This window comes from Falco biarmicus, chromosome 4 (assembly GCF_023638135.1).
Source record: "Falco biarmicus isolate bFalBia1 chromosome 4, bFalBia1.pri, whole genome shotgun sequence".
In the NCBI taxonomy this organism is placed as follows: domain Eukaryota; kingdom Metazoa; phylum Chordata; class Aves; order Falconiformes; family Falconidae; genus Falco; species Falco biarmicus.
Genome location: NC_079291.1, coordinates 57,154,342 through 57,168,036, shown reverse-complemented (window position 1 = coordinate 57,168,036; position 13,695 = coordinate 57,154,342). Strand labels below are relative to the sequence as shown.

Genomic DNA, 13,695 nt, shown 5'->3' with positions numbered 1-13,695 from the left:
TGCTGAAATGAATATGACAATGCATTAACCCCAAAGAGTAAACAATACCAAAGAGAGAACCTGTTGGTGAATGATGGGATGGTGACAGAGATGCCGAATGTGTCCATCAGTAACAGTACGAGAGCTGCAAATCTCCTTCCCTTGCAAGTTCTCTTTTAATTTTTTCCTCTGTCTCTCTCGTTGCTGCCCATAAATACTGTTTCTTTATCATGAGCTGGAGAAATATAGCCATTTTATTTCTGAAAGCAACTTTTTAAAAGGAGGGACATATGTATAGATTTTGAAAACAATTATGATTTTTCAGTCAGGAGACAAGTAATATTTTTACAAGCCAATCATCACTGGAACACACTATATGGCCAGTTGCCAGCCTGTAACAGACCAACACGGGAATGTGTGAGCTCTTGCATATTCCAAATTCAGCATTGGCTTGCTGGCTTCTTGGAACCATGGACCAGGTTTTTCTCGCATGTGTAATGATTGCGTGCATGAGGGTGATGCAGAGGGTTTGTGTTTTATTGTACATTCACTGGGTTCTTGTTTTTATTTTGCTGGTGCATGCAGCCAAGGTGGAGCAGGTGAAGTTTGACACCACGCAACTCCACGCCAGACCAGAGTTAGCTGCTGAGCAGAGAATGGTAGATGATGCCTCTGGGGAGATAGAGGTAAGAGAGGTCCTTTTACTGACAGAGGATGCAATAATCAGTGTGTTTCCAAGCATCTCTGCCTTTTCACACACAGCAGCTGTACGGAGCTGGGAAGGTGTGCCCAGCTACCCTCCCCAAGGCAAGCATGGCTGTGGCCAGAGCAAAGTGCTTGCAGACTCTAATGCAGCAGTTACAGCGGTTCAGGGGCATTTCTCCTCCATCCCATGACCACTGGAGCAAAGCAGTCACCAAGATGACTCCTCTCCTGCCATGTGCTTGGGTTATGAAACCAATACAGTCAATCTCCTTCTCATGCTATCTCCCAGTTAGGTCCACACCAACCAAACTTGTGCAGAGCAGAGGCCCCTCTCCAATTCTTGTGGCCTCCCATGGAAGATGGAGCTGGTTGAGAGATGGTCTGTGGGGATGAGAGGGACCTGGAGGCTGCTCCTCCTTGAGGGCCACTGGCTGCTGAAAGTCCATTAACAGCACATGTATGGCGACAGTCACTGGAGAGGTCCAACTTGGCCAGCAAGCACTTAATCAAGCCAGGGGAACATAGGTGACACCCAGGAGAGAGAGGAAGTGTTGTCTTTTCACCTGAAGACCCAAACTTCAGTGGTCTACTAGCAAAGGGGCTGTGCTTTGTCTTCACGTTGACTCTGCTGCTGCTCACCAAGATGTTTGTTTCACTAGGTGTGGAGGATTGAGGACTTGCAAATGCAGCCGGTGAATCCCAAGACATACGGGCAGTTCTACGGGGGTGATTGCTACCTGGTCCTGTACACCTACCAGAGATCAGGCAGGCCCCACTATGTCCTCTACATGTGGCAGGTATGTCAAACCGAAGCGGAAGGGACTGAGCTGTGTCTGCTGGAAGCCTAAAATTGACAGAAGCAATTGCACACAGGAATCCCAACCCAAGCATCCAGAAGAACTCAGCCACCCTTTGCTCAGCAGTTGTCCATTGCAAATATCCCAAGCTGTGCTTTGTAGGCAGCGTGGACACTGAGCCCAAGCTGGCATCAGACAGAACAAGTGATTATGGGGTCTTACAGTGCTGAGGTCAAACTTTGCAGTCTTTCAGATTGTCCCTTAAAGCCTCAGCTCCTGGAGTCATGTGGGTATATGAATTAAAGTGTATTTTCCTCCCCGGAATGCAGAGAGAAGCTTTGAAAAATGGGATGCTAAAGTCTCCAAAAACAGAATGCAAGTGAAATTTAAACATCTGGAAGTTTTAACTTTGGTCTCATGATATCATATGCAGGGCCTGGTGTTGGCAAGATGTTGTGCAGAGCTTCATACCCTTCGTCTCGCCACACTGCACGTGGCATCTCCCTCTCCCCCCAGGGTCGCCATGCCTCTGTGGATGAAATCACCGCCTGTGCCCTCAATGCCATCGAGCTGGACAAGAAGTATGGGGACGAGGCGGTGCAGGTGCGCGTGACCATGGGCAAGGAGCCCACCCACTTCCTGGCCATCTTCAAGGGCAAGCTGATCATTTACGAGGTAAGGTGGCTTTGTGCGCCTGGGCAATGGAAGGTGCAAGCACCGACGGTGGCTCGGCAGTTGCAATGGAAATAGTCCAGAAAAACAGGCTGATACTCGGGAAAGGAGCCTGCCAGGTCTTCATGGGCTGGCAGATGATAGAGGTGGAACATTTCTGCTACTTCTCCCAAGTAGTCTGAATACTGTGTGTGTAAAAACAGTGCTGGACTGACCCAGACTCAGCTGTCCATCCCCAAGCTCCAGCATTAATGTGCGATGTTTTTTCCAACTCCATCCCCAAATACTTTGCAGTTGCAATAAGACAATCATCCCGTGAATTAGATATCACTATCCAGAGAGGGTCCTCCAAAATATCCTACAAACAGTTACATTATTTGAATTGTCCCTGCCTGAATTACATCATGTTAACTACTAACCCACTTCACCTGCTGCTTTGGCTGCCGACATCTGTGGTGGAGACATTGTAAATGGCTGGAGAAGAGGGGGATTGCCCCCAGATCTCAGTGTTGGTTCCACCAAACAGGATTCCATGGCAGATGTTCAGCTAACCCCAGCACAACTGGAAATCAGAGTCCAGCTGCCTTGCCCAATTTACAGGGCAAATGCCTTGCAGTCACTAAGATCTACTCACATTGAACTTGAGCATCTTGATGGAAGCTGGTCAAGAGTCAGAGTAATCAGGGAGAAATGTGGAAGTTATGCCATGTGGGTTTTATTCTCACCTGGAATCAGAAGTTATTTGGATTTCCTCACCTGCTCTGCACAAGACCATGGTCCGTCATTGCAGCAGCGTGGAAGGCTGTGAGCCTCAAAGCCTTCTTCCTCAAATCAGTTGTGCCCTGGATTTGCATGTCCTCCTCCCCTCCCGATAACATCCTTCCCTCTGTTTCCTTGCAGGGCGGCACAAGCCGGGCTCAGAAAAGCATGCCCGAGCCAGCAATCCGCCTCTTCCAGGTGAGGGGCACAGATGAGATGAACACAAAAGCCACAGAGGTGCCAGCCCGGGCCTCCTCGCTTAACTCCAATGACGTCTTTCTGCTGACAACCAGCCAAGTCTGCTACCTGTGGTGCGGGAAGGTGAGGATGCAGTGAGTCCAGGGGAGGAAGCCAAAGGGAGCCAAAATTGCTGATGTGGGGCTTGAGTCTCCACCTCCACGGAGCTGTGGATGTGCCTCCTTGGGTACATAGCCCGTTAATGTCAGTGGAGAAAGGTACACCCAGGAGAAGGCTCTGTCCGTGGAGGATCAGCAGTAAGGCAGCCCTCTGTCTACACAAGTAATCCATCTTGGGGTTCATCTCACCTAATTTTAGATGTTCACACAGCTTTCAGCTGAATAAAGCACCCCAGGTTCTCTAGCTGTAAGAAAATAGCCAGGATTTGAGCGTACTCATTTGCCCTGCTTCAGTCCTGTGTTTCAGGATGAGATGGTAGATGAAACCAAAGCACAAAGAGAAGTTGCAGATGCACCATCATTTCAAGTGTTCATGGCCAGGTTGGATGGGCTTTGAGCAACCTGGTCTGGCAAAAGATGTCCCTGACCATGGCAGGGGGGTTGGAACTAAATGTTCTTTAAAGGTCCCTTCCAGCCCAAACCATTCTATGATTATCTGAGTTTTACTCTAGATGCCATTGGCTGCACTGAATGTCCCCTCAAGGACTAGAAATGGATTCTGAGTAACCAGCTCAGATGAGACCCTCAAAAGCATTCAAGCAGTTCTGAAATTCTCCAGAGGGTAGGACCAAGCCAGCTTTTACCCACAGATAAGTTTTGCCAGTCTGTCCCTAACTCCACCTCAATCTTATGTCCTGAACACAGGGATGTAGCGGAGATGAGAGGGAGATGGCAAAAATGGTAGCTGACATCGTTTCCAAACGGGACAAGCACACCATTTTGGAAGGACAAGAGCCAGCCGAGTTCTGGGAAGCCTTGGGAGGCAAAGCACCTTACGCCAGTGAAAAGAGGTAATAGTGACCTGCCTGTTCCTCTGGGCTTGGCCAGGCAACTTTAAGGAAGAGATCAAGGCTTTGCAGGGAGTAAGCACTTTGATACCGTGTCCTTGCTAAAGGGAGCATGAGGTCACAATATCCCCAAAAGCTTGGTCAGAACCCACAGTGAGATGCCTCTTTCCTAGTTTTTGGGTCAGGCCTTCTGTGAAGTAGGAGCTGCAGAATCAAACCCTGCAGTCAAGGGTGTGCTACATCCTCCTTTCCCAGCAGTAAATCCATCCCATACCTTGTCATAAGGGCCACATGAGCCACATGCTCCATTTCCAGCCTTTATTAGCTTTATGGGCAGCCCCAGAAGGTTCATGAAACTAAATCTGCTTGTGAACAATCTGGATTTCTCCAACCCTCTGGGCAGGTTGATGGGTTTCTTTGCAACCAGGTGATCTGATGTGGCTTTCACCTGACACCAAGCTCACCTCCACAATGAGAGAAGGGGTCTGCTTTTGCCTTCTTTGGATGGAGAAGGAGATATCTTTAAAAACTGTTAAAATGGTCTGAGAATCCCAGAACCTGACATTGCTGACCTTCAGGCCCTTATATGAGTGTTGCCATGTTCCCACCTCTTCCATCAAGGTCATGACAAGTAGCGGCAGGGCCCTGCAGTAACCACAAGGGAAAGGTTTCCATCTCTTGTGCTTTTTCTTTCCCTGCCATGCATGAGGAAGGTTTCAAGAGCAGACCACACACTACCAACCTCGCCTCTTTGAGTGCTCCAACCAGACGGGTCGATTCATCATGACAGAGGTGGTGGGTTTCTGCCAGGAAGACTTGGATGAAGATGACGTCATGCTGCTAGACACATGGGAAGAGGTCAGCACAGACTCCCCCTTCCCTTCTCCCCAAACATATTTTCCAACAGTTTTTGAATCCCTCGTTGAATGTGAAACCAAGAGCAATATATCTTCTGCCCCATCTCCAAACCCTCCACGACGCTTGGTCAGACAAACAGGACTGTGCCCAGTCCTTCTCACCCAGGTGCAGAACACACGGGTGAGGTAGTGTTGCTATCCCTGTTTTGGGATGGAGGAAATGGATGCACCTGGTCCATGCCTTGCTCCAAGGGCAGAAGAACTGGACCTGCTCCAGTCTTTGCTGCCTCATACAACAGGGTGGCACACAGGAACTCTCCCCCTCCTTTCCCAGCACCGGTGGTGACTTGCTTTAGACTATCGGAAACTGTCTCCATGTGGTTCATTTTCTTAGTTGGAGTTTTGGCCCATGCAAAGACTGGGTTTAGCTACCTTGAAATGTACAAGAGCTGTTTCCTGAGTTATTTATGCTTTATGCCTGTCTCAGAAGTAAAATCTTTCTTGGCTGGGATTAAATCTGGGATCAAAATCCCAGGGGACCATTGGGAAACACCATTTCAAGTGGGAAACACTTCTCTCTGCTCCAGCTGGCAGAGACAAACAGCCACCTCTGCACAGGTCCTAACTCCTCACTGATCTTCAATACCTTCTGTCCTTGCAGATTTTCCTTTGGATTGGCAAAACCTCCAACACATATGAAAGGAATGAGGCAATTGCCTCAGCCAAGGAGTATCTCAAGACCCATCCAGCAGGGAGAGACTTGGCAACTCCAATAATTCTAGTGAAACAGGGCTATGAACCCCTCAACTTCACAGGATGGTTCAACGCTTGGGACCCCTACAAATGGAGCGTAAGTTACTGGAAAAGCCCTGAGACATGGACACGTGCTCAGCGGTGCTTGAAGGGTGTTATTGTCGGCGAGCACATCCTCTATGGTGCATGGAACGAAATCTCACTGTGATGGTCCTGAGCTTCATGGTTTCCTGGTGCTACCTGAGCAGCTTCTAACACCTTCACCAGCAAGAAGTACCTGTTTAGTGAAAATGAGGCTTTTGTAAATACATGTAAACATGCTTGAATTCACAGTATTCAGATTTTTATTTTAAGAAAAGATCAGGTTCCAAATCAGGTTTGTGATTTCAGCCAAAAATGCATTGGGGCTGCTAGTAGTAAAATCAAGTTCAGAGTGAAAACAGAAGCACCCCACATCATAAAGGAAAACGAAAAAAATATTTATTTTTCAAAATGCAGCCACAGATAAAAAAATATGATGCAGTTTGAAGGGCAATCTTCGATGAAATGAAAGATACGAGCAGACAGGTATTGTGTCCAGGTTTGTATCTGCCCATCCGAGCCCAGGAGCTCCCGAGCAAGGTCCCTATAATATACAAGCCTCCTTTTCAAAAGCTGATTTACAAATTTACAAATACCAGCTCTTTGCTATATAGAAATGGAGACCTGCCCCATGAGATGCCTGGAAAAGAAGAAAGTCTTTTCTCTCTTCTCTCTCAAACACACAGGCTTCAAATCATTTCAGGAGTATAATGCGGAGCTGAGATTTGCTTGTGTTGCACGAGGCCCCACCGTGCGCTGTCAGGAGCTCCATGCAGACCATGCACCAGCTGCTACAGCCAGCCTGGGGACTCTGTGCTGCACCACAGGGTATATTTGGAATAAAGAACAATCCTGGAGGGGCTTTGGTGGTTAGGAGAGCCAGAGCATCAGTTTATAGTGAACAGGGAGGTGGAAGCAATGCTGCCAGGCTGTGCACCTACATTCGTGCCACCCGATGGCACTGGTGCGCACGGCTTAAGAGGAGGGGAAAAAAAAAACAAAAACCCACAACCCACCACCACAGAAAAAACACAGAAGATGATGGGCAGTTGTGAAAAGCTCAGCTCCCAGGTGGTGTATTCCCGGAGCCTTCCCCAGTGGGCTGCCACTGATTGTCCCTTCTCTCTCCTGGGCTGTTTTTTTTCTGTGAACGTTGGTGTTCAGCCAGTTCACAAGCCATCCCATCTTCTAGTTGCCCAAAGGGCTGTAAGTGAAGTCCCACGCTGAAGCCTGCGGGTGGGACAGCTGGGACAATAGCGTGAAGGTCTCCAGGGGACTTCACACTGCAGGAAAATTCATACAGAGTATTTTATTTCCTGTCACTGGGTTTGCATCGTCTTTCTTTACAGCTGGTGTGGTGGTACAGAGCCTGTCTTGACAGCAGGCTTTGGACAGATAAGACAGCAACTCCCAGAGCAATGACCCTTAAAACAATGTTGATGCTTAGAACAAAGGTCAAAACCTGATATTTTTTTTCTGAGGAACTGCTGAAAAACAAGGATACAGCTCATAAAATATGTGCCTGTAAAAATATCCCCTGTAGGCAGCTTCAGCAACTGCAGAGAAGCAATCCAAATTGTTGACATCCCAGAAACATCTGGTGTGTGTGTTCATTGCTCAGTTTTGGGTCTAAATCTGTTTGCTCTGCAGTCCATGTGTTTATGTTGTTTGTTCTTGTTGGGGAACTTTGTTGGATGATTCTGCTAAGAACTGACATCTCCTGGCTGCTTAGGAAAACACAGTCGTGAGCTTTGCCAATGTATCTAGCATATTCCTATTTTCAGGAAAGAAGAGGTAGCTGGTAATGCATGGCACCAAATTACAAGAAGTCAGGGACTGAGGCTATGAAAAATCTGTTGCTTTAGCTAAATGAGTCAGGGAAGGGAGAAAAAGGAATATTATTTTATCCTAACATTTTCATGCACTGCAAGATTTACTTCAAATGTAAAAGATTTAAATCCAGCAGTAAATAAGATTTCTCTTCATTTGCCTTCTGCTCTCTGAAGTCTTTAAACTTCCTATTTTCACAGACTGGCGAAAGTCCATTTGTTTTTGTTTTCTAGTGAAAGCTCAGATTCTGGCACAGTCTCCTGATTCCAGGAGCTGGCATTTGCAGGAGGCACCAACTGCCACCTCAATGGGCACCACTGGGCTTTAAAATTCATAAGATCTCCTGATCTCATTAGAGAACAAAAGCATGTGCTAATTAAAGGCAGCCCATGCTTCTTACAACTCTCTTTACCTTTAGGATGGCAAGTCCTATGAGGAGATGAAGAACAGCTTAGGAGATGTGTTGGCTATATCCGAGATCAAAGTGGTGAGTTGCTCCTCAACCATACAGGTGGGAAATACCTGAGTTTCAACTCCCCTGCATCCCCCCACCAGTTTGCATGAAGGAGAGGGCGTGACAAGGGGACCTCAGGCTGTCAGGGTCAGGCTGCTGCGCTCCTCTGTGCAAAGCAGAGGGAGACGGGATTAATAACCCCTAAATGCACCCAGATCTCCTGGGCCTTTTCCAGCCTTGTGCAGAGGCATCTGTGAGCAGGAGGTCGGCCAGCTGCTTCCCAAACTACACACGCAAACCAAAGCGTGCACAGCTTTGTGTGCTCAGCGTTGTGTGAGCACTGCGCAGTGGTGGGGCTCTAGAGACGCCTGACAAGGGGCTCCTGGCCAAGAAGGGCACAGCCCAGTGAGGGATCCTACAAACCACAGAGAAAACAAGGTCCCAACAGACCCGAATGTAACAGTCACATGGGATCGGTTCTGCCCTGGCCAGGGGCAGGAGGAAGGCTGGAAGGAAGTGTCAGGGGCTTTGAGCAAGGAGAAATGGCATATCAGGGAGGGGTATGCAGGTAATGCAGAAGTTTTAGACATGGTTGATATCTAATCTCACCTTCTGTCCTCCCACATGTACCTTCCCCTGCTGTTATCTTGAGAAGAATGAGACGACTGTAAGTATTTTCAGTTATTTCTAAGGGCTCTCATCAGCGCTGTGCTTTTAGCAGTCCTAACACCAAGATGCAGCACTGATAGAGGTGTGGGACTGGTGGTTTAGCTCAGAATTTCTCCTTGCATCTTTGGACCAACAAGACGGCCTGTGCCAGAAACAGGGGCCCCAGCAGAGAGAAAGATTGTGGGATAACCCCCAACTTGCTCTGCCAGAGCTTCTTGTCTTGACATGTTTTCCTCCATTTGACAGGACCTTAACAACATCAGCCTGAACCAGAGGACCCTCAGCATGACCAGCTTGGCTGGTTCAAGTACAGCAAGTGCTTCCCCAGATTATAAATCACACTACAACCACAGCGAGAGCAACAGCTACAGCAACAGCAGCAACTACAACAGCAACAACAGCCCTTCCCTGGTGCCCAACGGTGAAGGAATTTACTCCCGAGAGGTGCTGATGAACAAGACGGTGGATGAACTTCCAGAAGGCGTGGATCCCACTAAAAAAGAGGTGACAGCATTGCTGGTTTGATGCCTTTGTAGCTTAACCTGGAACATAGTCATTGCCTAAGTGCACTAGTACTTTATTAAGTCCTGCTTCAGGCTCAGGGAGATACAGCTGGACACGTAGGTCTCATCAAAAAGCAGGAGCTTCACATGAGAGGAAACTGTGGTAGTTTTACCCTAGTTGAAATATTTCTACTTTTTTATGGCAGAAAAATGAATTTTAAATAGTCATTTAAAAAAAAATATTCTGGTAGAGTTGTTTTATCCTGCCACCCAACGTCCCTCCTTGGAGGGACAGAGAATCAAAAGCACCATTCCCCTGCGACACAAGGTGACACAGCTGAGAATGAAGTTTGGTGCAGGTGGGGGGGTGTCAGAAAGCTTGCATTTCAGCAGATCCCATCCAGGGGCGGGGAGGAATGCCACATCTCATATTCTGATCAGCCCAAGGATTCTGGCAACACCTGTAGCTGAGCCCAAGCAAGCCGATGAGAGGGACAGAGGGGCTGAGTTCCTCTACTCTCTACAACCCACATCTGAGCAGTGTCTTGCCCCAAGAGCTCTCCTGGCAAAGGCCGATATGTGCAGCCAGGGAAGCTCATCCACAGCTGCGCCAGCAGCCCTGCCCCATGGCAATGCCCACGTGCTGATGGCTGTACTTCAGCTGGGCTGTGCAGAAGAGCTTTCTTCTACCCAAAACGATGCCGAAAACTCAACCTCCATCTCCCACAGGGTCTTTCTCAGTATCACTGACAAGCCCGCTATCTACAGAACTTTCTTTCTTTCCAGGAATAGGAGTGAACATTTCCAGTCGAATATTTTGGGGGGCTGGGGGTGTAACTGAGCGAGGGGAAGATGCTTTCATAGTGAATCACTACCCAAGAAACCACTCAAAGCTTCACCAATGCACCATGATTAATCCTGGCCTCAGTATGTTTAGCAGGGACCGAATTCCAGCCAGAGCGTGCTAACCCCTCAAACCGAGCATTGCTTTGGGCTGGTGGGCTTTTATTCCCCTGGTGCTTTGGGAAGTGGGATGCAGAATGGTTGCTGGGATATCCCCCCATGAGGACAGGCAGCTGGACAGGAGGACAGGAGCTGCTGGCCTGGAGTCAGGGCTCAGCACTGGCACAGTGAGGAAGGGATGCAGCTGATGGAGGTGTCCCAGCCTCTGTAAAAGCCAAAGCTGACCTCTCCTTGCTCTCTCCCGCTGCAGTACTACCTCTCTGATGCTGATTTCCATGATATCTTTGGGAAGTCCAAGGATGAGTTCTACCAGATGCCCAAATGGAAGCAGCAGAACGAGAAGAAGCAGTATGGACTCTTCTGAGACCGCAGGGGCCATCAGGACTCTGGGACCAACCCTCGCTCTCCTAGGAGCTTCAGGGAAGAAGTACAGACACTTGCTCAATGAACCCACTTCGACATCTCAGTCAGGCCCAGATCCGACGCAGTTATTCCAGCAGCCACTGCTCAGGGGATGGCTCCTCTCTCCCTGCAAACCCTGAACCTAAGGAGGCAAAACCTTTTGCAGGAATGATTTTGCAGGATGGTTTTGCCTCTTTTTGCCACTTTATTGCTGATAGCCATGAAGACATGCACGTGTCACACAACTGCATTGTAGCCTCTTCTTTCCTCTCCCTTTTGCAAATTGCCACGTGCACAAGGTCGTTATCTTTCTTCATTTGTAGATGTCTAAAATTGGGTAAGACAAGGGCTACTTGCAACTGCTATGTAAATCCTGGGTAGGGAGAGGACAGGGGGAGCCTTGAGGTCAGGAAAAGGTGATGGGGTAGCCAGATGTGTGATGGGAATGCACATGGAGTGACATCAGGCAGTTCTGCCACTTCTCACCTTGTGGAAAAACTACTCGCCAAAGAACAGCAAGAATCAGTTGTAGCACATGCATAGCCCAGTGCAGGTAAAACAAATGAGAACCTGGCCTAGAAAAAAAACCACTTATTAAGAATATATTTATTAGCTGATCTGTTTCAAGGGAATGATGAGCCTGAGGGCTAGACACAGCTGTTGATTTTGACTGCCAGAGAAGACTCTATTTTTTTATTATTCAGACAGCATCTCTAATCTCACCTGGCTTCCCTGAGCATGACCAGGTGAATGTAAGAGTCCACCTGCCCACAGACCAGAGGGTTGGGGAAGCCAGGAGAGATTTGGGTATGACCTGAGGCAGAGGGTGTCCCAAATGAAGGTTTTACCAGGGCTCCATCCCTGTGATGTCCGTGGGGCTGAGAGCGCTCATTCCACGGTGCGAGCTCAGTCTGACTGGGGAGGGAGGGCAGGGGGAAATGTGAGCAATCAGTGTTTAAGGGGTACAACTGTAAACTAAAGGCAGAATCACATAAGTTTAAGAAGATGTGGTTTTGCAGCTTTACTCCATTTCCCACCTGATCAGTGATTTCAAATAAACAGCCAGCATCAGCACTGTAAGTGTCCTTGATCAGCATGTGGGGTAGGATGGCAGTAGATGAAAGCTCTGCAGGGCCACCAGTCCTTCAAACACCTGGTCTTTAATGGAACTGGGGATTTCTTTTTAAAAAGAAAAGAACAAACAGAGGAGATGGGGCCCCTTCTGTTCCCAAACATGACATAGCCAGAACCATTTCTCTCCCCATACTCACACACCCTGCTCCTGAAGCCCCCCGTTGCCCATGAACAGGACTACTTGGCTGTGCAGCGGTTGGCCTGGCTGCCCACCACTGCTGCAGGGATGTGGGCTTGGAGCTGAAGAGCTGCAGCTTCCTTGGTTGAGGAGCTAAGGGCTTTCACTCAACACCCAGGACCATGCAGTAGAGGTGAAGTGTCACCATCTAGACGGGCTGGAGGCAGGGGCCTCCAGGTGACGGGGTCTTCTGGACAGATCTTTGCGTTTTAGAATTAGTACTTGCTTCAAATAAACCACAATGCCATCGTTACCTCCGTGCTTCTGCCACCACTGCAATCCCATTTCTGCTTGAGGGTCCAGCCCAAAGCCCACTGCAACCTCCCCGTGCAGAATAAGGTAAGAGTCAAGCAAAGGCACAAATCAGCTGAATTACCCACGTGATTGCTCCTGTTGTGTTCACGCTGAATACAATCAGGGCACATTATCCCTGTTTCAGCCTCTATTGCCACTGCTGGAAGCAGCAATATTGGCAGGAGCATGCTGCAGCAGGGCAATGCAAGCTCCGAAATTAAGGAATTGCTTGTGCACCTCAATAAAAGGCAGGAATGCCACCTACCAGCCCTGGCTGCGGGCCCAGCGAGCACCACGTGATCAAATGGAGACCAGCGGAAATATAGTCGGATTAGGGAGATTAGGCTGGTTTGCTACAAATTGCTTTAATTCCTGTTGCCGTGATGCTCAGCCACACACGAGTGCTCCTGCTAGGACTTGGAACCAGCATGGCATTTTACAGATAATAGATCCTTTGGATATCTGGGCCTCTTGGAAACGGCTGCTGCTCTTCTCTCCTCATGGGCAGAACTGTTCATACTCTCTGCCTCTGATTTCTAAAGAAAAGATTCTCACACACATCATCCCTTTCACGCTGTGGTGTCTGGTGGGCCATGTCCCACTTCTGCTGCTCCCCTCACCAGAGCTCTTCCCTGGAGTGGGGCTCCTGCGCATCCTAATCCGATGATGAGTTCCCTTGACAACAGCATGGACCCTGTCCCTTTCTCTGTGGACCTTGCAGCATTGTCCATCCCATCTCCACCTCAGCTACCTTCCCACCTGGCTCCAGTAGTTTTCCCCCAACTGTGCCCACCTGATGAGGGATGTTCTCTCTTCCCACTGATCTTGCCTACCTGTAAGTGCACAACAGGCAGAGGAAACCCTGGCCTCTCTATGCAGTCCATCTAAGCACACCCTGGCCCTGGATAGTGTGGTCCTGCCCTCACATCTCTCCCCATTCCCTGTCCCCTACTCCTTCAGTACTGGCCACCGCAGGCAGGTAAGGGCTGGTTTAGCTCGATAATTCAACCCAAATCCAATCCTGCAACACCAAAAATGCAAATAATTTTTCTAAGCCAACTCAGGGGGCTGATCTGACTCACCCCACAAGAGCTGGTACCGACACGAGGGGGCAAGAATCCCCTGATCACGCCCACTCTCAGGCTGCATGGTGCAAGCTCCCTCCATGGTACAGGGCAGACCTGGGTATCCTTTGTTCATGCTTTTTACCCCATGTCTCCTTAAAACAAAATGCTCAGAGCATCCAGGGAGCAGGGACTGAACGTAGGCTGTCTCTGAGTTGGAGTCAAGGATGCCCCGGCCTTCACCTTCAAATGCATCTCCTGGTACAACACGCCCCATCCCAGAGGTGAGCTGAGAGCCAGCCCATGTCACTGCAGGACACCCTGTTCCACCTCGGTGGCCACTGCCACTCTTGAACTCTTTCAACCGCTGGTTGTTAATTCAATATGAGCCTTGGAG

At 48.9% G+C, this 13,695-nt stretch overlaps 1 protein-coding gene across 3 annotated transcripts in view; it reads left to right on the top strand.

The window, feature by feature from the left end:
- Nucleotides 1-11,702, top strand: part of VILL (villin like) — a 37,641-nt gene extending 25,939 nt beyond the window's left edge. For all 3 annotated transcript variants that reach the window (XM_056336301.1, XM_056336300.1, XM_056336299.1), the window contains 10 exons: nt 565-665; nt 1,344-1,481; nt 1,998-2,156; nt 3,054-3,233; nt 3,974-4,119; nt 4,830-4,974; nt 5,635-5,823; nt 8,056-8,124; nt 9,007-9,264; nt 10,477-11,702. In XM_056336301.1, the coding sequence (XP_056192276.1) occupies nt 565-665; nt 1,344-1,481; nt 1,998-2,156; nt 3,054-3,233; nt 3,974-4,119; nt 4,830-4,974; nt 5,635-5,823; nt 8,056-8,124; nt 9,007-9,264; nt 10,477-10,590 (1,499 nt within the window). In that variant the 3' untranslated portion in view covers nt 10,591-11,702. The remainder of the gene's footprint in view (nt 1-564; nt 666-1,343; nt 1,482-1,997; nt 2,157-3,053; nt 3,234-3,973; nt 4,120-4,829; nt 4,975-5,634; nt 5,824-8,055; nt 8,125-9,006; nt 9,265-10,476) is intronic.
- Nucleotides 11,703-13,695: the final 1,993 nt, after the last annotated feature.